The sequence below is a fragment of the Tiliqua scincoides genome, chromosome 4 (genome assembly GCF_035046505.1).
Source record: "Tiliqua scincoides isolate rTilSci1 chromosome 4, rTilSci1.hap2, whole genome shotgun sequence".
In the NCBI taxonomy this organism is placed as follows: Eukaryota; Metazoa; Chordata; class Lepidosauria; order Squamata; family Scincidae; genus Tiliqua; species Tiliqua scincoides.
The window spans coordinates 155,143,066-155,167,766 of NC_089824.1; the positions used below are offsets into that span (position 1 = coordinate 155,143,066).

General features: G+C 45.0%; 2 protein-coding genes across 2 annotated transcripts; one reads left to right on the top strand and one right to left on the bottom strand.

The window, feature by feature from the left end:
- Window positions 1–1,847: 1,847 nt before the first annotated feature.
- TTC4 (tetratricopeptide repeat domain 4) lies at window positions 1,848–16,645 on the top strand. Its single transcript, XM_066625616.1, has 10 exons — window positions 1,848–1,973; window positions 4,032–4,149; window positions 4,346–4,507; window positions 6,468–6,545; window positions 7,453–7,577; window positions 7,681–7,767; window positions 7,883–8,097; window positions 12,771–12,852; window positions 13,479–13,561; window positions 13,962–16,645. The coding sequence occupies exons 1-10, from the start codon at window positions 1,860–1,862 to the stop codon at window positions 14,059–14,061; spliced, it is 1,164 nt and encodes a 387-aa protein (XP_066481713.1). The 5' UTR covers window positions 1,848–1,859; the 3' UTR covers window positions 14,062–16,645.
- Window positions 16,646–17,177: 532 nt separating this feature from the next.
- LOC136649731 (transmembrane protein 205-like) lies at window positions 17,178–23,013 on the bottom strand. The gene is made up of 4 exons (XM_066626580.1): window positions 22,949–23,013; window positions 18,480–18,661; window positions 18,004–18,167; window positions 17,178–17,510 (listed from the first exon to the last, which is right to left on the bottom strand). Exons 2-4 carry the CDS (start codon window positions 18,577–18,579, stop codon window positions 17,211–17,213), a joined length of 564 nt encoding a protein of 187 aa, XP_066482677.1. The 5' UTR covers window positions 18,580–18,661; window positions 22,949–23,013; the 3' UTR covers window positions 17,178–17,210.
- Window positions 23,014–24,701: the final 1,688 nt, after the last annotated feature.

The window sequence follows — 24,701 nt, forward strand, 5'->3', positions numbered from 1 at the left end:
GAAGGAATTGATTTACCAACTGCCGAAAGCAATAAAAAGCACTGGTTCCCTACAGAAGCCAGCCTCCGAGGCATTTGCTTGCTAAGTATCAAAAAGGGGTTTTGTCTGCCAGAGAGCAAAGCACACTCCAGCCACCTTGCATAGGATACTCCCTTGTGAGATTCCCACATTATAGGGGTATTGTTTTGCTGTTGGGGAGAGGGGACCTGGTGTGCTACTGCTTCCCTCCCCTTTCCTCACATCTTTTCCCTTCTTAAGCCATTTCTGCCCATATATGCAACAGGGATCAAATGTGTATGCCTGTGGGCTGGGCAGAAATGGGTTTTAAATTGGACTTGGCATATACAGAAATGCAGGAGATTAGGAGAGTACACTTCCAAAGATTTGTTTAATTTAAAGATGAAATAGAATTAAAGAAATAATGGAATATGCACATAGGCTCATAAATTGGATTTTTCTGGCAAGCCAGTGCAAGGACTCTGAAAAGGTTCACAAATGGGAATAGCATAGCTGGGGCAGGCAGAAGGGAGGAGAAAGACTTGTGCAGCTCTTCTTGCCCACAGTCAGCACATTCAGAGCCCAATCCTACGCATGTCTGCTCAGAAGTATGCCCCATCATAGCCAATGGGGTTTACTCCCAAGGAAGTGTGTTTAGGATTGCAGCCTCAGTAATCAAGAGGGACCCATGACATTCATGCAACCACATTCCATAGCAATGGTGCCACCTTTAGGCCTGAACTGGGCTAGATGGCTCGCAGATGAGCATGTGAACTAGTCAACTGAGAAACATTGTGCTGCAGATGCAAGCTTATCATGCAAGCCCTGTCTTTGGTTTGATCCGTGATGGCCCACTCCTGCATGGAATTCAGGACTTGAACGTGAAACACGCCTGTCGTGCGAACCTGAGCATAGTGATGAGTGCCTCTTTCCGAACAAATGTGTGTCATTTCCTGGGCAAGTAAACAGGGCTGAGCGATTACAGGCTGCAATTCTATCCACACTTACCTGGGAGAATGCCGGAGGGCACCATCTCTTGTTGTCTTGTGTGTTCCCTAAGGCATCTGGTAGGCCACTGTGAGATATAGGAAGCTGGACTAGATGGGCCTATGGCCTGATCCAGCTGGGCTCTGGTTAGTCTGTGGAACTCAATGCTACAGGATGAGGTGATGGTATCTGTCCTGGATGCCTTTAAAAGGGGACTGGACAAATTTCTGGAGGAAAAGTCTATCATGGGTTACAAGCCATAATGTGCATGTACAATCTCCTGGTTTGAGAAGCAGGCTACCTCTGAATGCCAGGTGCCAGGGAGTAGCATCAGGATGCAGATCTCTTGTTGTCTCGTGTGCTTCCTGGGGCATTTGGTGGGCCACTGTGAGATGCAAGACGCTGGATTAGATGGGCCTTTAACTTGATATCCAGCAGGGCTCTTACGTTCTTATGGGAGTAAGCCCCATTGACTATAAAGGAACTTACTTCAGAGTAGATATGCAGAGAATTGGACTCTAAGGGGACTGTTTGCCAACCTTATTTGGAAAGGGTAAAGCGGGGAGGGGGGAGCAGGCTTCTCCACGGGGAAATCCAGGCTGTGAGCTTGTGCATACAGAATTCACACGTGCAATGAAGAAATACTCATCTTGGCAGAGGGCAGGCCGGGGAAGCGTGTTGGTGTCGGACCTGGCAAGCCGGGGAGGCAAAGGGGAGAGCTGGAAAGCAGCGCCGCAGACCCAGATGATGCGAGAGGGCACCGGCCAAAGGGCTGGGGCGGGAGCATCCTTTAGGCGCGCTCGAGTCCGCCTCCGCGCTGCTCCTCCTCGCTGTCGGGGCCTCCTCCGGAAGGGCGGAGCGAGCAAGCCTGGCAGATGATGGCGGAGGAGGCTGCGGAGGAGCACGAGGGGGACCTGGATGCTTTCCTGGACAAATTCCGCGGCCCGCAGCGCTACGAGGGCGCCTTCGGCCCGGACACCTGGGAGCAGGTGCGTCTCGGGAGCCGCTTCCTGCCCCGCGGCTCCCCTGCGGGAGAGCGGCAGGAGCCACCTGCACCCGGCACGGAGGGCAAGGCGATCCTGCCCTGCGCAAGCGCGGGTGGCATCGCAGGGGGTCGAGGCGGAGATGTGGCCATCCTGAACTCGCGATCTGGTGGACGATCCCTCTTTTTCCAGCCCCATCTTCCTCCCAGGGGGTCTCGTCCTACCCCCTGTAATCTAGCAGCAGGTTGGGTAGATCAGGCGAAAGGTGATACCCGACCCATCCTCCTGCAGGAAGTTTGCTGCCTGCTGGGGGATTTGAACCCAAGTCTTCCTGCTCTTAAATTCAACACACTAGCCCAGTGTTTCTCGTACCACCGGTGATACTCGAGGACGTGTCTGGAGGTACTTGTGGGACCCCCCAAACACCTGGCAGCAGACCAGCAATGCAAGGCAACAGGCAGCAGGAGGAGGCTTGGCTCCGTGGGCATAGCCCCAGCAGGCACTTTTGGCAACCTCCCATCTGCCTGAGCCCCTTACTGGTGTTGTGTTGCATCTGGCCTTCCAATCCGACATAATAATAATAATAATAATAATAATAATAATAATAATAATAATAATAATAATAATAATAATAATAATAATAATAACAGGTATTTATATACCGCCTTTCTTGGTCTTTATTCAAGGCGGTTTACATAGGCAGGCTTTTATTAAATCCCTATTAAATAGGGATTTTTACAATTTCAAAGAAGGTTCTTTCTTTCAAGAACGACTACATTCAGGTGTTTCATTCCGATCTGGCTTCACATTCTGGCCTCCATCCTCCCACGCTCAGAGCAGATGGAATTGCTCTGCTTCAGCTTGTCAGCTGCTCCAAGGTCGCACGGTGCTGGTGGCCTCGAACTGGCGACCTTGTGGATGTTATCTTCAGGCAGACGGAGGCTCTACCCTCTAGACCAGACCTCCTGCCCATGAAGTGGAGATTACATCATTCCCGGTTAATTCCGGTGGTACTTCCATGCAAAGTGGTACAGCAGGGACGGACGTCAAGAAACACAGCACTAGCCATTTCGAACCACACTGGGTCTCAGGGTAGTCTTAGGCTTATTATCTAGCAAACCCCCATGCACCTGGGATTCAGAAGCAAAATTAGAGAACATGCCTGATTTGTGCTTTGGCACACCGTATGTTGGGAATGAAACTTTGCGCCACGAACGTGTGATTGCACAAATTTAATTTTGTTGTTTGACATTAGTATGCAGTGTCCAGGTTGCTGATGTGTGCTGAATACGCCCCAAGACCTGGGCTTTTCTGCCCACTATACCTGTTATTGTCGGCACAATGACTACTGCCTGTTGCCACCTGATAGTGTGTAACGTATGCTGACATTCTAATTACTGGAAGTGCTGGAAGAATGAAGGGGTGTGTTGTGACAAACTGCAAAGCCTTTTCCATATGTGTGCTTATTGGACTGTGATTAATGTACATTTTGATTTGAATATATTAAAAATTATTTGAGAGGTCCTGCTGCCAGGCATCATGACAGTGGCTCTCTTATTTGGTTTGCTTATGATAAGAATGCAGACAGGTTGGTCACAGGGATAGTTTCACACACAGTCTTTGATATTCCTAGAAAGCTTGTCGGAATGGAACTGAAGGCAAATAGATGGAAAGGAGAGTGTTGTTGGGTAATGAATTGGTTTCTAAGGGGGAGGGTTAAAGAGACTGTAATGTACACAATAAATCCTTTCAGTTTAGAGTAAGTAATCTTAAAATATCTGCCACCCCTTGGTTGCTTATCACAAATATTGGCTTTGATCAGAAATTTCACTTCCCAAGTAACTTGCAAGAAGCTATCATTTCCCCAAATATCTTATATTGCTAGGGCTTTATGTGTTGATCTCTCACCTTTTCTTTTAATTTTTTTGTAGTTATTATGTTCTGTTCTTATTCACTTTGTGCAGAATTTTAGTCAAAGTCACTTATAAATCTATTAAATCAAGAAATAATTCTAAACTTTTTTTTTCATCCGTCATCATTTGGGCTGCCTGCATTTGTTGACAGGAGTTTGACAAGATTCCGATGTTCATGAAGACAGCTCCTTCAGAAATAGATTCTGAGCAGCATCCTGATCTGGCATGCCTTCAATCTATCATATTTGATGAAGAACAAATTCCAGAAGGTACCTTTTATGATCTTGGCTTACATGTTACTGTTTAAATGTAACAATGAATGAAGTTTGCAATGGTGGTCAACACTTTCTCTAGCAATGTAAAGATGGCCATTGGTAGCCTACTATGGATAACTTGGCAGTTTATTGCGTAGTCACCCAATGACTGCCTTTGCTTAGGATATGTCCACATGTTTTCTTTTATCAGCACAAGCAACAACCTACAAGAACGAGGGCAATGATTACTTCAAGGAAAAGGATTATAAGAAAGCTGTGATATCTTACACAGAAGGGCTGAAGAAGAAGTGTAGTGACCAAGACTTGAACGCCATGCTTCTTACAAACAGAGCTGCCGCACAGTTTTATTTGGGTAACAGACCATAAAGGTTAAATTCTGTATACCAAAAGAGATATCAGGATGTAAGGCTTTCCATTGCTCATGTGTTTCATATATAGTAGCATTAACTACATATGCCTACATTTGAAAAGATGCCTGTTAAAAAGATGTTCAACCATTCAACCATTTCTATCATAACTATCCAAAGACTAATCAATAGATTTTCACACTAGATCTTTGTCTGCAAAGTAATTGCAGTAAGGGGGGGCTTCCTTGTGAGAGTGGTCAAGATGATTATTATATACAATTATAAATATTATAGTTGACATGAAGTTCATAGTTTTTCATAGATTTTAAAACAAATTTTATAATTAAAACTTATTAAATATTATAATTAATCAGTGTTGATTCATTAATAATCTGCTCCAACCCCTTATGCCAGCAGTTCTGAAACTCTCCGGGAGCTTCTGAAAGTGACTCCAATCAGAGCTCACTGCTGCAGAGGGTAGGCTCACCTAGGGGGCTGTGAGCCTCCAGGAGCCTCCTGGAAGCTGCACAATCCTCCCAGGTACATTAAAATGCTCCTGGGTGCCCACAGCACTGTGATCACTGCAGCACCTTCAGGGCATCCATTTCTGGGTCAGTTCCCTTAAGGGGAAAGTGGCCCTTTTATGCTTCAGTGCTGGATTGCAACCCACCAGTTTGACCACCACTGCCTTACACTATCAGATTAAAACCATCCTTAAAAGATTAATTCATAGAGCAGGGATGGTCACCTTCTCTTCTTCCAGGGAGCATTTTATTCTCCAGATAGTGTTCTAAGGGCTAGAAGTGTATTATACCACACAGGCAAGTGGGCAGACTCTATAATAAAAGTTGACATCCATCAGCAGAAAAAAATATTCAAGTTATAGAATTTACACAGTCAGGCATAATGTTGCATGGAAATATTACATAACATGCAGAGGGAAAATGTAATAGTAAAGTATAGATTAACTCTCTTCTACTTTGAATACATTTTTATTTCCTTTAGAGGTGAAATAGCTTTTACCATACCTTTATTAATATGTAATAGGAGTAACAGGGCTAGAGAAAATTGACCCAGGAGCCACCGACTGCTTGTCCGTGACAGAAGTAAACACCACCAACATCTCCTATTGGTAAAAGTGTTGTTCCACATACAGATGCACTAGATCAGGGGTGTCAAACTTGTTTCATACATAGTTAGCATTTAGGGCTCCAACTGAGAGCCGGAAGTGACGTCATTAAGCTGCTAATGGCCAGAAATCAGACCCTGTTCTCATATAGAAACTCATTAACTGCAAATTACAGAAGAGAAAGTACGTATATCTTGATCATATTTCAAAATGTGGGGAAGCCCAATACTCATGTGGGCTGCCATTTCAGCTGTAACACCTCAGCAACTGAGAAGCTTTCAGGGGCCGCATCCAGCCCGCAGGCCTTATGTTTGACACCGCTGCACTAGATGTTAACACAGGGAAGGAATAGACTAAGGTGAATATCCTGCATTCTGGGGGTGGTACACCTGAGGTATGCAGGAACACTAGTTTAAAAAACATATATACATGCACAGAACCTTCTAAAAACACATGAGCATCAAGGACTGTGCATGTGTTCTCCACTCATGTTTTTGGAATTGCATCTCATGTATATCATATTATTGTCACTTTTTATTGCCCTTACAGTTGGATCTGTATTGTTGCATTTAAAATTATTTACCTGCCTTGCTGCACTGTGGTCCAGTCTTTATTTTATTTATTTATTTGTTTGTTTGTTTATTTATTTATTTATTTAAGAGATGTTATACCTTAACTTCCTACTAGTGGTCCCTAAGGCAGCTTGCATCTACAATTAAAATAATGAAATACAAAATTAAGGCGACAATAATCCTACCCTAGAGTCTCCCTGCACAGGCAACACTTTTAAAATCTAATGTAATTATCCAAATTTTACAAAGATGTGTTGTGTTTAGGCAACTGTCGCTCGGCTCTCAATGATGCCATCGCAGCAAGGAAGCTGAAACCCGATCACCTCAAAGCAATAGTAAGAGGTAAGACACTCTACCATTATTTCAGAACCAGTGGTAGCATTGGAACAGTGGCTTCCACATAACTAAGGAAGCTCTGGTGGCACTCTGTAATAACAACAGCAATAAATTTTTTGTTATACTTTGTTTAGCAGATAGATTGTTTAGCAGAAACATAAACTTTCAAAACGTCATGTAATATTTACTTAAGCCATATCTGTCCAGTGTTGCATATACGCAACAGGGACCAAATGTGTACACCTGTGAACCGGGTAAAAATGGGTTTTTAATACAACTTAAAGGGTGTGTTGTACCTACTTCTGGTAAACAGAAGGCAAGGGTGGAATGAAGTTATTGGCAGTAGGTCATGGCAAAAGTGACAGTAGAGTTCAGGCCTCTGTGACTCTCCCGGGTCAACCTGCCCACCCCCTGTCCCACCCCTTCCCATTCCACCCACCCAGTTCAACTCCCTTCTTGCCCTCTGTACCAGGTTTATCTGCTCTGGCAGATCTCTTTTGCTCTGCCAGCATTTGTGGGAAGGCTGGAGTCTGCTGGTGTGCCGGCTGCCTAAGCTATCACAAAGTGCTTTACAGCACTTTTGCAGCAGCCAGCACTGTAAGATTGGGCCATCCCCTACTTACATACCAGTTAGGTTCCAGAGGTCTGAATGTAAGTTGGAATGTATGTCACTTGAAATCCAGCTTTTGGCAGCCCAGTGTCATGCTTGCATGGAAGCACCGCCAACAGACTTACAGCACATGTGCTAAAGCACCGAGGCAGCCATCCATAAGTCAGGGAGCCAGTGTATTTAGCATCTGAAATGCTTAAGTGCTTGTGGCCATTGTCTTTTTGAAGGTATGAAGCCTACTGAAGCATATCAGTGTTTGTTGCTGACACAAGCATAAAGACTGTTAATCTTCCACTTTTGAAGGAGCATTGTGCCACCTGGAACTCAAACACTTTCGTGAAGCCCTCACTTGGTGTGAAGAGGGACTGAAAATAGATCCCACAGAAAAGAAACTTCTGGAAACAAGGATCAAAGCAGACAGACTCAAGGTTAGGCGGAAAAAGGGAATCCCAGTAAGAACTACAGTAGACTGAAGCTGAAGGTGTGCTAATCTCTCCTCTGCATTGTGACATAGTTTTGTCTGTCTTGCAGCGTACTGAAGAGAGGGATTTGAGAAAAGCCAAATTACAGGAGAAGAAGGAATTGTCTCAGAAGGAGGCCTTACTCAAAGCTATCAGGGTAGCTCTTTCTGTAATAATAATAATAATTGAAAATGGTGGGCCTTGAAGTACATAAGAAATATTTTAGTTCCTTGCTGCAAGCTAATTTTTTTTCTTGTCTTTTTTAAATATAGGATCGCAATATCAAATTGTCTTTAGCATCATCTGAGGATGACAGCAAAATAGCAACAGATTTGGGCGAGATGTCTTTAGAAGGATTTAGCTCAGGGAACATTACTGGTGCCAAGGTCTCTCTAGATGAAAATGGTAGCCTTACCTGGCCAGTGCTGTTCCTGTATCCTGAGCATGGGCAAACAGACTTCATTGCTGCTTTTCATGAAGAATCCAGGTTAATTCTTTTTTTAATCATTGTATTAAACACAAATTAATCACTTAGAGGCGAGGAAGCTGTAAGCCTGATTCACATTCAATATTATCTTTCATCATAGTGATAGCCTATATATATGAGATATTATTATTATTATTATTATTATTAACTTTATTTCTACCCCGCCTTTCTCCCTTCTGCAAAGTCCTTTCTGTGGAGGGACTCAGTGTTCAAGGGAACAAAGAGATAGTGTTCATCTATCTGAGGGAAACAGGATGTGACATTTTTATGCCTTCTCCAGGCCTCAGAATGCCTTAAAACAGGGCTGCCCAAACCCCGGCCCCCGGGCCACTTGCGGCCCACAGAGGGCCCCAATCCAGCCCCCCAGGGAGCCCCCATCTCTAATGGGCACTCAGCCCGCTGGAGCCCTCCTCGTTGCCCAGACGCAATTGCTCTTTGCAGCGACAGCAAGGAAAATGCTAAGAGCAGGAGCCCCACCCATCCACAAGTCTCCCATTAGGTTGGGGAGGCTGCAGCTGAGTGCAGGCTTCTGATGGGGATGAGAAGTCTTGGGTCCGTTTGTGCTGCTTGAGTTGGCTTGGGGGGGCAGGCACTGAGGAGGGAGAGAAAACGGAGTCTTTTTGTGCTGCTTGCATGTGCTGGGCACTACAAAGGAGAAATTGCGGGATGTTTGAATGCTGCTGGAGAGCTTGTCTACTCAGCAGTAAATCCCATCAGACTCAGTGGGTTTCACTCCCAGGAAAGTGTGAATCCGATTGGACTGTGAGTGTGCTTGGGGTCAGGGGCTGGCACTTCAGGGGAGAAGTCCCAGGGATGTTTGAATGCAACTAGATAGCATGTCTACTCGGCAGTAAGTCCCATAGAGTCAGTGGGGCTTACTCCCAAGAAAGTGTGGATCCAAATGAGCTGTGTGTGCTTGGTGTTGGAGATGGATGCTGCAGGAAAGAAAATGTGGGAATGTTTGAATGCAGCTGGAGAGCATGTCTACTCAGCAGTAAGTCATAAGAACCTAAGAACAGCCCCACTGGATCAGGCCATAGGCCCATCTAGTCCAGCTTCCTGTATCTCACAGCGGCCCACCAAATGTCCCAGGGAGCACACCAGATAACAAGAGACCTCATTCTGGTGCCCTCCCTTGCATCTGGCATTCTGACATAACCCATTTCTAAAATCAGGAGGTTGCGCATACACATCATGGCTTGTACCCCGTAATGGATTTTTCTTCCAGAAACTTGTCCAATCCCCCTTTAAAGGCGTCCAGGCTAAACGCCATCACCACATCCTGTGGCAAGGAGTTCCACAGACCAACCACACGCTGAGTAAAGAAATATTTTCTTTTGTCTGTTCTAACTCTCCCAACACTCAATTTTAGTGGATGTCCCCTGGTTCTGGTGTTATGTGAGAGTGTAAAGAGCATCTCCCTATCCACTCTGTCCATCCCCTGCATAATTTTGTATGTCTCAATCATGTCCCCCCCCAGACGTCTCTTTTCTAGGCTGAAGAGGCCCAAACGCCGTAGCCTTTCCTCATAAGGAAGGTGCCCCAGCCCCGTAATCATCTTAGTCGCTCTCTTTTGCACCTTTTCCATTTCCACTATGTCTTTTTTGAGATGAGGCGACCAGAACTGGACACAATACTCCAGGTGTGGTCTTATCATAGATTTGTACAACGGCAGTATAATATTAGCCGTTTTGTTCTCAATACCGTTCCTAATGATCCCAAGCATAGAATTGGCTTTCTTCACTGCTGTCGCACATTGGGTCGACACTTTCATCAACCTGTCCGCCACCACCCCAAGATCTCTCTCCTGATCTGTCACAGACAGCTCAAAACCCATCAGCCTATATCTAAAGTTTTGATTTTTTGCCCCAGTGTGCATGACTTTACACTTACTGACATTGAAGCGCATCTGCCATTTTGCTGCCCATTCTGCCAGTCTGGAGAGATCCTTCTGGAGCTCCTCACAATCACTTCTGGTCTTCACCACTTGGAAAAGTTTGGTGTCGTCTGCAAACTTTGCCACCTCACTGCTCAACCCTGTCTCCAGGTCATTTATGAAGAGGTTGAAGAGCACCGGTCCCAGGACAGATCCTTGAGGCACACCACTTTTCGCTTCTCTCCGTTGTGAAAATTGCCCATTGACACCCACTCTCTGTTTCCTGGCCTTCAACCAGTTCTCAATCCATGAGAGGACCTGTCCTCTAATTCCCTGACTGTGGAGTTTTTTCAGTAGCCTTTGGTGAGGGACCTTGTCGAATGCCTTCTGAAAGTCCAGTTATGTAATATCCACGGGTTCTCCCACATCCACATGCCTGTTGACCTTTTCAAAGAATTCTATAAGGTTCATGAGGCAAGACTTACCCTTACAGAAGCCATGCTGATTCTCCCTCAGCAAGGCCTGTTCATCTATGTGTTTTGAGATCCTATCTTTGATGAGGCATTCCACCATCTTACCCGGTATAGATGTTAGGCTGACCAGCCTAGAGTTTCCCAGGTCCCCCCTCTTTCCCTTTTTAAAGATAGGCATGACATTTGCTATCCTCTGGCACCCTGGCCGTTTTGAGGGACAAGTTGCATATCTTAGTCAAGAGATCTGCAACTTCATTCTTCAATTCCTTAATAACTCTTGGGTGGATGCCATCAGGGCCCGGTGACTTATTGATCTTTAATTTATCAATGAGGTCTGAAACATCTTCTCTTTTAACCTCTATCTGACTTAACTCCTCGGTCAGGAGGGGCCGTTCGGGCAGCGGTATCTGTCCGAGGTCTTCTGCCATGAAGACAGATGCAAAGAACTCATTTAAATTCTCTGCCATCTCTAAGTCTCCATTTATCTCCCCTTCCCCTCCCTCACCATCCAGAGGGCCAACCACTTCTCTGGCGGGTTTCCTGCTTCTAACATATTTGAAGAAGCTTTTATTATTCCCCTTAATGTTGCTGGCCTCATAGTCTCGCTTGGCCTCCCATATCACCTTCTTACATTTTTTTTGCCACAGTTTATGTTCCTTTTTATTCTCCTCATTAGGGAAAGACTTCCATTTACAGAAGGAAGCTTCCTTGCCCTTCAAAGCCTCTCTAACTTGGCTCGTTAGCCATGTTAGTCCCATAGAGTCAGTGGGGCTTACTCCCAGGAAAGTGTGTGCTCCGTGTTGGAGGCTGGGGCTGCAGGGAAGAACTCATGGGATGTTTGAATGGGGAGGAAACCTACTGCTTTTGCTTGTTGGGGTTGCTGGCAGAGAGCGAGGAAGGTAGAGGTCCGTTTGTGAATGGGGAAATGCACACAGCTCTCTGCCTGCTTCTAAGTTTGTTTGGTGCTGGGTGCAGGCTGGGGGAGGGACTGGGAGAGAGAGACAGGCAGCTCCCTTCTCTGTATGAATGAGGAGAAACGAACTCCTGTCCTGAATGGGTGCCCACCAGCTCCCTGACTGACTGTGTTCCTTTGCTGCTGCTTGTTGCCAGGATTGTGGGGGGGGGGGTGAGAGTGAGAGTAAAAACATGCTCCTGCATGTGGGGGGGGGGAGAAGCCCACTCTGACTCCTCTTAAGTTTTGTTCTGTACTTTTCCCAGGGAAGAGGTGTGTTTATATGTGTCAGAAATTATTTTAACAACACCCCTTTTCTGGATCTCATGTGTATTACAAAAAAGCTCAGTAAAATGCATTCATTCATATAAGTGCCATCTCTAATATATTCATTTATGTAAATTTACTCAAAATTGAAACGTAAATTTCCCCCGGCCCCCGACACAGTGTCAGAGAGATGATGTGGCCCTCCTGCCAAAAAGTTTGGACACCCCTGCCTTAAAAGATCTAAAAACATCACTTCTGGTTTCGGTTGGGAAACTGGAAGTCACATTCTTTCGGCTCTACAAGCCATTCTGAAGCCCGCAGGGGCAGCGGGTGGACATGCACTGCCTCTGCGGGCTTCAGAAAGTCCTCTGGAAGGTCCCCTTCAGAGGGCCTAAGGGGCCGATTACAGATTTGGTTATCTGTGAATTTCTGCATCCGCAGTGAGTCGGAGAATGGGTGATACTGAGGCCCCACCTGTACTGTGGTTTTGACATTTTTCCTAATGGCCCAATACAGCAGTCTGTGCTTGTTGTAAATACCATTTTGGTTAGCACCTTTGCATAAAGTTACATTGAATAAAGCAGTGGTTCCCAAAAATAGTGACTCTCAACCCAGTTTTTGGTGGGTCAGAAAACTGTCAAACTGATAACTGACAAGAAAAACGTATTGAGCCCTATGAAAACTGAAAGGAGCAGCACATGTGCATTTACTTGCAAGTAGGCTAACATGCCTTAGCACTTATCAAAAGCCAGGCTAAGGGGAACACAAGACCACTAGAATGGTCCCGATACAATAAACGTGGAGCTCAATAAATGTTCTGAAAGGCGGTTCGCCCCGTCCCAGTAGTAGTAAAAAGGACAAATACAGAGGCTTGAGCAACTGGAATGGAGAAACCTTTTTGTTTTGTTCTTTTTAAATCTCCTAAAGCTAGGTGGGTCTCCATAGAATGTCATTTTTAAAAATGGATCCTGGTACTAAAAAGTTTGGAAACCACTGGACTAAAATTTTACAAAGCATTGTCTCTCTCAAATTCAACTCCAGTCACTGCTGAAGCGGAGGTGTTGTGCACTATTACCAATGTGAACATGATGTTATTGTGTTTCAGATTTATTGACCATTTAATGGTCATGTTTGAAGAATTGCCTCCTTGGGATATAGAAAAAAAATATTTTCCCAGTGAACTAGAGGTAGGAAACTACACCTGTTATTTGTCTGTCTTGTTACTGAAAAGCAAATAATCTAAAAAGTAAACTTGTTAATAGTCCAATCCTATCCCCCACCATCTTCCACCACGCAGCTACACTTTTGGAGTGTACTCTGCATTCTGTGGTTGTGGGGGTGATCAGATGGCCAGAAAGTGGAATGTTTTGCTTACCTCCCCAGGAGGCTGACTGATCATCTGAGGGGCTCCTCAGATGCACCCATTATTTTGCTGGTTTAAGTCCAAGGAGAAGAAGGGAGCAGGAAGGGTTGAAAAATCAGGGATAGGATCCAGCATGCACCTTTGCCACTAAAATCCATCCCACTCCTGCTCACTTCCTGCCAACTGTTCTCGCACCTACCCTGAACCACCTTACTTGGGCTGGCAAAGCATCTGGGAGAGCCTGGCACATGCGTGTAGAACCACTGGCCATTTCACCCAGTGGCTCCCTCGTGCATGACAGCGGCATGACATTTGCACTGTCACAGGGCCATTTATGACAGCAGATGAATAGCTCCACTGCCATAAATGGCCCCTTGGAGCCTTAAAGGCAGTGATGCTGGCTTTTGTTCACAGGTCTGATCTGTTTATTTTCTGCATTAAATTGCACAGCTTTATTACGAGGATGAAGAAAGAGCAGAGATTTACCAAATGGACACACAAGCCACATTATTGGAAGCTCTACAACAGCGAAGGTAAGATGCTGAACAGGGGGCTACATGTTGCTCATGGTTCACAAAAAGAGAAGTTGGTAATGCTGGAAGAACAGTATTTAGGAGTCACAGAGCTCCTGTCTAATATTTTAATCATTGCCACTCCATAGAACCTGCTGCTATATTAGAGGGCCTCTGCAGCCATCTTAGATACATCTTCATTAAAAAATAAGGGGAGTGCATACGTGGAACAAAACAGCCTTGTGCTGCAAATCAGTTACTAAATGTAAATAAAAAAAGCTTTGCTGCAATTTTATCTTGTGAACTTGTGAAATGTTACAAATCTCTGCAGCGGGTAGGGCGAGGCATCTGTTCTTGCTGAGCTGGCTTGTTCATTTCAACGCCGCAAGAAAACGAGTGACTTTTAATTATGTCTTTGCAGGTACTTTGTGAAAACAGGGACTCCTACCTTTTTGGTTTTGGTAAAACTTTCTCCTTTCTCTAAAAACTACTTTTTGAGGAAGAAGGTTCACCGGCTCTAGTGCTGAGCATGAATTTTAAAAATAAGGAAACAGACAAGAACATGCCAAAAGGGACATGCCAAGCCCTCTTCAGATCCATCAAATGAGAAGACTGGAGAATTTTTAATATATGTATTTTCCTACCACAATCAATAGATGATGTTATGGCCTGGTCTTATCACTCCCCAAGGAAAAAAGGAAAGATATGGTGTTTTCAACAACATTCACTGCTGACATTTATGTTTCCTCCTACATTACAAAAGGGCAGTCCAGTCCTAAGCATTCCAGTGTCTACTGGAGCAGCTACTGCCATTTCCAACAGATGCCAGGAATCCGCCAAGTCTCCCATTCATCCCCTTCCCCAGGGGAAAGCCCTAAGCCCTGCAATGGGGCTTCTCAAGTCTGCACCAGCTATTTTGCTGGTGCAGACTTCAGAGACTCCAGTCTGACATGGAGTTCAGGATCTGACAGAGCAAAGCTCCACCAGTCCCACCCACCCCCATAGGCCGCACTGCTGCCTGGTAGTCTCACCCCAGATGGTGGGGCGCCCAACTGGTGTGGGCCCAGTGCCAGCACTCCTCCTACTCACTGGGTGCTGTAAGCAGGTCCTACTACTCACCGGGTGCTGTAAACATGCTTTACAGCACCCAGTGCCAGTACTAGGGCTCAACACCAGTGCTGGGTAAGTATAGGATTGGGCCCTAAGTTGGGTAATTATCAGCAGTGGCCTTATTCACGTGTCTTAAAGAAATGGAACAAAACTGACCAAACATGATACAGAACAGCTGGGGCGGTGAACTATAACAACAACAAAAAGTACCAGTTTATGCTTGTGCCAACTTGAACTTCAGACCAAGAATGTTGTTCATTCTCAAAGCACCCAAGTGGAGATAAGATCAGGGCTTCAACCTGCAGAGCAGCTGGGTCTTGTAAATACAAGTGAGCATATAAATGCCATAAATTCAAGTACTTTGGGATCTCAAGGAACACCCATCATATTTTCCTGCAGAACCACAGCTGAACAATTCTGTTACAAAGGAAACAAATAGGAGGTCCTCCTGCTCAACAGTGCAGCAGATTCATGCAGATCAACAGATTTTCTTTCTGCTGCTGGCAGCGGGGATTAAAGCACAGCTGTTTATTCACAGCTGTTTATTCACAGGGTTATTCACTACTGTCTTGTACCTTTCAACAAAGGAATGTGGAGCACATTGTTCATAGCTTTGGGAGCTTTACTGTTTTTTTGCTGTGATAAAATCAACTTAACCTAGCAAAAATAAACATTTGTTTAAAGAGGAGGTAGTCAAACACAGCCTTTTTCAAAGGAGCCCTGGGGCTCCCGAGATCCTTTTCATGCGCACACCATAAGATCATCGGCGTCTGCCAAGTTTGCTCTTTTGTCTCTCCCACCTGCCCTGTTTGTGGCTCTCCTCCATCATTCCCCTCCTGTTCTGGCCCTTCACCAGTATTCAGCATTGGGCTCAGCCTGGACTAGTCTGTGCACACGCTAGCATTCTATGGGTCCCCAAGACTCTGCACATGTGCCAGCAGGGCTCCCCAAGACTCCTTTTCTGAGTGCAAAGGGCTCCAAAGCCTGGAACCTGTTCTCTGAAACTGAGAATAGCTGTTCTAACACACACAAAATTCAGTTTCTGAAAGTACATTTCTCACTACCCAACATGATCTACAGTACTTTTTTCCTCCTACTCTACCCACAGCTGGTAATGAGACACCTTGCAAAGCAGTATGCTTCTGGGGTAAATATGATGCATGCATCTGCACAGAGTTCACCAATGCCATCACTCCGTATTTCTATATACTTTTTAATTATTTTTGAAGTGTTACGTAAAAGATTCTCCTCCCTGATCAGTCTGCTTTGATAATCATTTTTGCAGTCTCCACTGAGTTTCTCCTACTACAGCATGGAGACTTTCAATCAATTACTCTAGAGACAGCTTGGTCATGGGATCTCTTAGTCAGTCCTTCTGGTGGAATGCAAATCTAGACAAGGGACTGTCAAACTGCATTCTCAAAGGTCTCTGTTCTCTAGACTGGGTTCTAGAAATGTATTTTGCCACACAAAGCAATCCCATGCCAAGTGGTAGGATCCCTAGTAAGCACCATGTAGCTTTGCCATTGTCCAGCACATAACCTCTGTGCCATGGATCACACACAAAATCCAAACAGAGATGTAACAAAGTGGTGTATTTTTTGGTAACAGTTTGATAATTTTCTCTTCTCCTTACAATGTGAAACTAACCAAACTTCATACTGCATCTCACTGAAAATTTGGTAGGGCTACAAGAGGTCAGGTAAAACTGCTTTAGAGGCTGTAACTTGCATATGGAGCTCCAGTTTACCATTCCTAATCTAGATGATCTGGTTAGTTATAATAGTTACTATGCATGACTTGGTACAAATTACATGCATTTGTTGTACACAAGCCTCACCAAAAGCAGAGATGGGTGGGAGAGTAGAGCACTATCTGAACAGTTTTAGCCAATGTTCATCTTCAGGAGAAGGGAGGGACCTAGCCATCTTGCATTTGAAATACTGACCACCTGTTTCAATACAGTAAATAAACTGATTTGTTACTGCAGCTGGATTTAACGTCTACTTCCTTTGTCTATTGCTAAGTGCCTGTAAAGTAAGACTTTAATTTAGTCTATCTTAACAGATTCCTGCTGTGGTAGAAACACATTCACCTTTTGGTTAAGCAGTTTTCCTCTTCTGAAGACACTATAAAATGTTTGATAGATTTTTCCCTCGCATACCAAATATGGTTAGCTTGTCCTGTACCAGATTGTCACGGGTGCCCTGAACAGCTGAGCTACATTTATCTTACAAGTTTCACTTTTGTTCCCCTTGCAAGATCAAGAGAGGTAAAAAACAAATGAAGTGATCCACCCAGTATGATATTTCCATACAGGATTTCCTCTCCAGGATCTGTGCATCAGTCTTCAGTATTTTCTTAAGTAATTTAAAAAAGTAAAGAGGGACTGATACTTGAGTTAAGTTCTTTGGTGGCATGACATTGCTCACAGCCGATAAGTCTGGAAAGTGCTCTTGAGCACAGAACATGGATGAAACTGCTGTAATCCATAACTTCACAATTCATAACATGTATCCACACAAAGTCTGAGCTATTGCTTAGGTTATTTACCCATTGATTACAGTGCTGAAAGATGAGCAGCCATGTAGTAGAGACTCAAACCATTGCATGCAATACAGCACAGATTGCAGAGGGAGGAGAAGGTCTGGTATATGCTCAGTTTGCTAGTCAGCTCCCTGTAGTTTGAGTCCAGTGTATGCAGTTGTATAAGAGACTTGTCTGAGAACCACCCGACATCCTCTCCCAAGCCATAGCTTTGTTCAATGAGGTGCATTTCGGCCATAATATCTGAAGTCACTTGCCCAAACCACTGAGCATTTAGAGCAGCAGCTGTGACACAAATGAAGAAAACTGTAATCTGGAAAGGAAAAACAGTTGTGACCTTACATTGCTGGTCAGTCTAAATCAGTATCTTTCAGTACAGTATCTGGACTGCATAAGGAGCCTAGCTACACTCTTCGCTCAAGAACCCTATTTAGCATAATAGCTGTCCAAGCATTTGAACCAAATGGAAAGTCGTCATGGTCCCAGAATTACAAAGGGGCCGCAAAATGGAGACGAATGACCCTGCCATTGTACTTTCAGACAAAGTTAATCTTGATTATATTTCATAATAAGGTTCTCATTTTAAAGCCAAGCGAGCAACCAAATCCTGACATAAACACCCCAGGCTGTCATTACACCTTTGCCAGTTTCAGGATTGTAAACCCCAATACCAGTGGTGGTATAAACAAAGGTCCATTCAAAGCCCTTCACAGAGGAGGGACAGACTGCCTATAGCAGGATTAGATGGCTTTGTACCTAAACGAATCTTTCTCAAGCACACACACCCCATTGAAAAGGAAATCTACCTGCATGGTTTCTTCCTCATTGAGAAACTCACTAGGATGGCATGTAGCAAATATGGTCAGATTGATAAAAGCACAAGCAGAGCCAATTTGGAAGTAATAGGGGAACAGGCAACTCTGAATGAACCCAAATGTGTGTTGTGAGAGATTGCTGCCCATCACAAAACCTGCAGGAAAAAAAAAGAAACAGTGCAAAGGAATTATTAATGGTTATTTTAAAATTACAATGTATCCCCATCATCTTACGCATACAAAAAAAAAAACCATGTTCAAAATACTTATCTCATAAAACGAACTCTTTGCAAGTTCTCTTCTTATTGCAAACACTGGAATTCCCTGGCTTGTTTAACTACATACTACACAAAATATTTATGTACTTGTACTCCATATATGTTGAATGTCTCCCAAACCATTCTAGTAAATGAAACTATTGTACTGGAAATACTGTACTGGTGGTGGTGGTGAAGGATCCAACCTACTGGATATAAAGGTGACCCAGATCTGCATGCCCCAGAAAGTTGAAAGGAAAACCAGGTGAAGTGCTTTCACTATGGTTGAAGGATCAGCATCTGTGGGCATTGTACATCAAGTCAAAGATGGTCACTCAAGGGGTCCTTGGCCCAACTTCAACCTGGAAAACTAGCTCGCTCTCCAATTTCACCTGTTCAGAGACATACAAAAAAGCACAGGTATGAATGAATGTCAGTAGACCTTTATTGGCATAAAAAAGCACAGGTAATTATTTAATGAATTTTTATCCCGTCTTTTTTTATAGTTTTTACGAACAACACCAAACATTACACAACACAAACTGTCTGGATCTCTCCAGACTGGCAGAATGGACAGCAAAATGGCAGATGCGCTTCAATGTCAGTAAGTGTAAAGTCATGCACATTGGGGCAAAAAATCAAAACTTTAGATATAGGCTGATGGGTTCTGAGCTGTCTGTGACAGATCAGGAGGGAGATCTTGGGGTGGTGGTGGACAGGTAGATGAAAGTGTCGACCCAATGTGCGGCGGCAGTGAAGAAGGCCAATTCTATGCTTGGGATCATTAGGAAGGGTATTGAGAACAAAACGGCTAATATTATAATGCCGTTGTACAAATCGATGGTAAGACCACACCTGGAGTATTGTGTCCAGTTCTGGTCGCTGCATCTCAAAAAAGACATAGTGGAAATGGAAAAGGTGCAAAAGAGAACAACTAAGATGATTATGGGGCTGGGGCACCTTTCTTATGAGGAAAGGCTACGGCGTTTGGGCCTCTTCAGCCTAGAAAAGAGACGCTTCAGGGGGGAACATGATTGAGACATACAAAATTATGCAGGGGATGGACAGAGTGGATAGGGAGATGCTCTTTACACTCTCACATAACACCAGAACCAGGGGACATCCACTAAAATTGAGTGTTGGGAGAGTTAGAACAGACAAAAGAATATATTTCTTTACTCAGCGTGTGGTCGGTCTGTGGAACTCCTTGCCACAGGATGTGGTGATGGCGTCTAGCCTGGACGCCTTTAAAAGGGGATTGGACAAGTTTCTGGAGGAAAAATCCATTATGGGGTACAAGCCATGATGTGTATGCGCAACCTCCTGATTTTAGAAATGGGTTATGTCAGAATGCCAGATGCAAGGGAGGGCACTAGGATGAGGTCTCTTGTTATCTGGTGTGCTCCCTGGGGCATTTGGTGGGCCACTGTAAGATACAGGAAGCTGGACTAGATGGGCCTATGGCCTGATCCAGTGGGGCTGTTCTTATGTAAACCCACAGCATAAAAACCCCAAAGACATCAGCAATATCTTCAATTTCTATCAATATTTTAGCTACAAGTGACCTCCGGTACAGTGAAGAAGACTGTGATTGCCATCTGTTTTCAACCTGACACACTTTTCTGTGAGGTATTTGTGTTTCTGAAGGAGCTGCAAATCCCTTCCTGGATGCTGTGAAGGAATTAAATTAAAATGGATTGTCTAATAGCACTGAAAGTTTAAATTCAGGGCTCCCAGGAAAATGCATTCACAATCATCTGTGAACACAACACCTATAACCTTCCTTTCTGAGTGGGCTGATAAAAAGCTGCTTAGATCCATTTGCCATATGCTAACATAAAGCAGGTTCAAGTTTTAGAGGCCAAAGGCAACATCTGGAACCATTAATGTCAATGAAAGTTTTAACTGGGGATTACAGTGGGATATGGAGTGCGTACTTAGTACTTATGCACACACTATTGCAGCATTTATCCCAGGATCTTCAAATTACAACAGAAGAAAGTGGCTTTATTACCTCAGGTAGTGGCTACCTCAGGAAGACCATTACTGGAGGTCTTTTAGTCAGTGTGTAGGTTGAAGGAAGTAGGCATGTATCAATTTAGAGACAAATATAACTGCTACGCTATTCTGTACAGGAACTACAGACCATTTCACATGCCTCAAAATTCCCCTCAGAAATGCACTTGGCGCATATGCACTGGTAATTGTGGAGTTTCAGTCTGGGCCACAAGACAAGTATGTTAATTCTTACAGAACCTTTCATGCAGGCATTTTGCAATATATCATGTGGCCCCAAAGGGCAAAGTATAATAATACTTAAAATAGCCTGACAAAAATGAGGAGGTTGGAGAATATTTTTTTTGGGGGGGGGGGGGAACAGGACAGTATCTTTCCAACCTCTTAGCCCTTGCCTTGCCTTGCCCCTATACTATGTATTTTATCATGTTTATTTTTGTGAGATGAAAATAAAGCTGCAATACAGGAAGTATTAAACCAGGTAAAACTTTTTTTTTTAACATCAACATATTTAAATGCTGAGAATGCTGTGGCAGATTGAGTGAACTTCTCCCCCTCCCATCCAATGTGGGGATGCCACCTCACTCAGATCTCCTGCAATCAAATACTGAATGTTATCTCACAAGTAACTGAAGCAAACCTGAGGCTTGGTCAATTAACTACTGTATATCACCAAACTTTTTGGATGAGAATTATGAAGAGTTGCAGATAGCTGCCAAGGAAAGGTTTAACAAAAGCAAAGACTGTACTAGCCTACTGCAGGAAATTGCCAGCAGTTTCAACAATTAAGGAGTGGCCGAACAATGTATTAGTAAAGGCAGAAAATGACAGGACAATGGATAAAATGCACAAAAGATACAGCTCTAAATTCCCAGCCTCTCTGGAAGAATAATGGACTTTTTTCATGAAATTACGAGTTCTAATACACTATTGAAAAGCATTTTTTTCCAGTAATGTCTTCAGTTACTTGAAGCACTGTAAAACTGTTTTAATAAGAGATAACTCCAAGAGATAACTCCATCCCATTCCATTCAAGTTCCTTCAAATATTGAACAATTCTAACACCAACACCTTATGGTCAATGTATCAAAACCAACTGACAGCCAAAACCAAACCAACTTTCCAGTGCCAATGCAGCCACAATGCAATTCTGAGGAAAGGGAACAAATGTTCCCTTACCTTGAGGAGGCCTCCATGACTGCCCCTCTACTATAGGATGCAATGCACACCCTATTGGCATGGCTGCATCAGCACTGGAAAGTTGGATAGGACTGGGCCCTTGGTAAACACATGCAGCTGCTGTTTTGTGATGGTAGGTTCTTGTGGATGGACAGGTGGAAGGTGTGCAAGATCACATTATACACCTGGCCCCACCATCCTCAACAGCCATTTTGTGCATTGCACCCACCACCCCTTCCCAGAATTCCTGTAATGCCCACAAGATCTACAAGGCTGGGGACCCCTGATGTATACAATGGAAGATGCACATCTAAAAACAACAATCCTAAGTGAGCAATTTTGAAGCAGTGCAACACAGAAACTCACACAAGCACACTTTCCTCACACCTTGGCCCTGCAACACAAAAGCAAGCGAAGAAGCTGGAAGGAGACAATCTGAAGCAGACAAGCAAAGCTTTCCCTCAGGGTTCGTCATAACATATATCAACAGCAAATGTCATTGTTTGACATTAGGAGTACATAAACAAGAGTGCATCTTCTTTGAATAAAATAATCCTGAATAAACTACCACACCTTATTTCTACACATTTTACTCCACTGGAGCTGGAAAGTTGGTTAGGAATAGGCTGTGAATGATTGATTGCAAGGGTTTTCAATCTGCTTTAGCCCATAAAAATATGGGCCACAATGGTTCTCAACCTTTTAGCACCAGGACCCACTTTTTAGAATGAGAATCCATCAGGACCCACTGGAAATTATGTCATGACTGGAAGTGATATTATCAAGCAGGAAACTTTTTAACAATCCTAGGGCCCAATCCTATCCACCTTTCCAGCACTGGTGCAGCTGCAGTGCAGTCCCAAGATAAGGGAACAAATGTTTCCATACCTTGAGGAGGCCTCTGTGATTGCCTTCCCCTTCCCACCTCAAGATACAGTGCATGCCCCATTGGCATGGCTGCACTGGAAAATTGGATAGGATTGGGCCTCTAGGCTGCAATCCTACCCACACTTACTAAGGAGTAAGTTCCATTGACTATCATTGTTAAAAGCATATACATAGCAGCCTGTTAAAGTACAGATGTTTAACATGTCCCCAAATGCAGTCGCACACCATCAAGTCTAATATATTAAAAATAAAACATTGACATGAACAGGGACCCACCTAGTGGATCCCTCCTGACCCACAGTTTGAGAAACACTGGCCTAAAAGTACAGGAAACTATTTCCACCACCCTTCAATTTCCCTTAACAGATGTACAGGAGCTGTGTTGAGAGAACAGCAGGGACTTGCGACCAAGTGGTGCAAACAAGGTTCAGCTCCGTTTTAGCAGCGACTTCCTAATTAAGGTCACGCTAACTTCACCCCACCAGGAACATCTTCTTGCAGTTGGAATCTCAAGTGCTACACTCAGATCCCACAAAACACGTGGATCTACTAACAAAGCTGTGAAGAGAGGAGAAGAGGCAGCCAAGTGAGTTCACCTGAAGCAGGATCTGCGGAAAGCCAGGCACACTCCAAAGCGGGAGGCGGACCAGTCAAGTCCACAGAGGTAGCTGGAAAGGTTCTTCTGCGAACTGGCTGCAAGAGATGCGGGGAGAATCCCCCTCGAGGTGGGAATGCGGAGTCCACAGGGAGGAAGGGACTGGCCGGGACACCCTCGTGGCGCTGGAGCAGCCGAGACCCACAGGGCGGAGGGAGGCGTGTCGCCTGCGGCTCCCTGGCTGACTGCGCCTGGAGCTGCAAGGACTACTCGGCTCGGCCCCGCGCCCAGCGATCCCGATCCAGGGGCTCAGCTACCAGCCCTCCGCGGTGCACGGCGCCACAGCCGACACTCCACCCAGCCCCTCCTCGGCCCAGCGGGGCAGGACGGCTGAGACCCGGCGGCTGAGCCGAGATCGCGCCTGCTGCTGCTGCTGCTGCTGCCGCCTCCGCCCTGCTGGCTGGAGGCGCAACTCCTGTCCACTTGGCCGTCCCGTCGCATCGCCTGGAGGCCCCTTGGCCTCGCCGCACCCCAAGGCGGGGCCAGGAAAGCCTCCGCCTCCGGAGGGAGCTGCCGCTTCGGCCCCCCTTTTCCAGCCCGAGGGGCGTCTTCGTCCCGGCTAGGAGTTGGCTGCTGCTCGCTGCAGAGTTGGGCTACGATCCTAGCCACACTTGACTATAATGGGACTTACTTCTGAGTAGACATGCTTAGGCTTGGGGTCTGAGGCTACACTCCTATCCACACTTTCCTGTGAGTAAGCCCCATTACTTCTGAGTAGACATGCATAGGATTGGGCCTTAAGCCTGAAGGCCTGCAGCTGCTCAACTGGAGTCCAGCCTTCCTGGCTTGGGCTGGTAAAGACGACACAGGTCAACCACTGGGGAACCTGCTGGCTTGGTTGAGAGAAGCAGCAACAGCACCGAATCCTTGAACACTTTCTAGAGTTGATGCACCCCCTTCATGCTTCCCTTTCAGGTGGGAAGAAGTCCAGATACACAGCCCCTTAGCATCTGCCACAAAAAATTGGAGGACTTATCAGTGTCCTTTAAGCTATTTCTGCCCAATGTTGCATACTGGGACCAACAGGGACCAAATGCATACACCTGTGGACTGGACAAAAATTAAGGGATCTTTCTTTATATTCCTTTCATTTCAAGCAGCTGGACACAACGCAACTACATGTTACTGTAATCCTGCATGCAAATACCTATTTAAGCCATTTCTTCCCAACACTGCACATACACAATAGGGATCCATTTCTGCCCAGACCTGTGGGTTGGGCAGAAATTGGTTAATAGCATTCCCAAACTGTGGGAACCAGTGGCTGCTGATTGCACAGTGGACATCACCAGCAGTCTCACAGTGTTTCTCAACCAGTGGTTCCCGTATCACTGGTGGTACTTGAACTGGTTTCCAGTGGTACGCGCAGGACCCCCAGACCCCCACCACCTGGCAGCGAGGCCAGCAATCCAACATGACAAATAGCAGTAGAGTTTTGGCTTGGCAGGCAGAGCTCCAGCATGCACTTTTTGCATGCTTGAAAAAGCCCTTCCATCCATGCTGAGCCTCTTACCGGTGTTTGTCACATTACATCTGGCCTCCCAATCCAGAAGTAACTGGTGATGACAACATCACCAGTTACTTCCAGTGGTACTTCCAATAGGTGGAAGTGGTATGAGGGGAGACATTGAGAAACACTGGCCTAACTCCTTTTCTCTGATTCCTACTAGCAGTGGTTTTCCATATCTGTTGGC

Coding starts and splice junctions, on each gene's coding strand:
- LOC136649731 (XM_066626580.1), bottom strand. CDS start 18,579: ATGCCCACAGATGCTGATCCTTCAACCATAGTGAAAGCACTTCACCTG. Junction 18,168..18,479: donor CTGGGTCACCTTTATATCCA/GTAGGTTGGATC, acceptor TTTTTCCTGCAG/GTTTTGTGATGGGCAGCAAT. Junction 17,511..18,003: donor ATGAGGAAGAAACCATGCAG/GTAGATTTCCTT, acceptor TTTCCTTTCCAG/ATTACAGTTTTCTTCATTTG.
- TTC4 (XM_066625616.1), top strand. CDS start 1,860: ATGATGGCGGAGGAGGCTGCGGAGGAGCACGAGGGGGACCTGGATGCT. Junction 7,768..7,882: donor CCTTACTCAAAGCTATCAGG/GTAGCTCTTTCT, acceptor TTTTAAATATAG/GATCGCAATATCAAATTGTC. Junction 12,853..13,478: donor ATTTTCCCAGTGAACTAGAG/GTAGGAAACTAC, acceptor TAAATTGCACAG/CTTTATTACGAGGATGAAGA.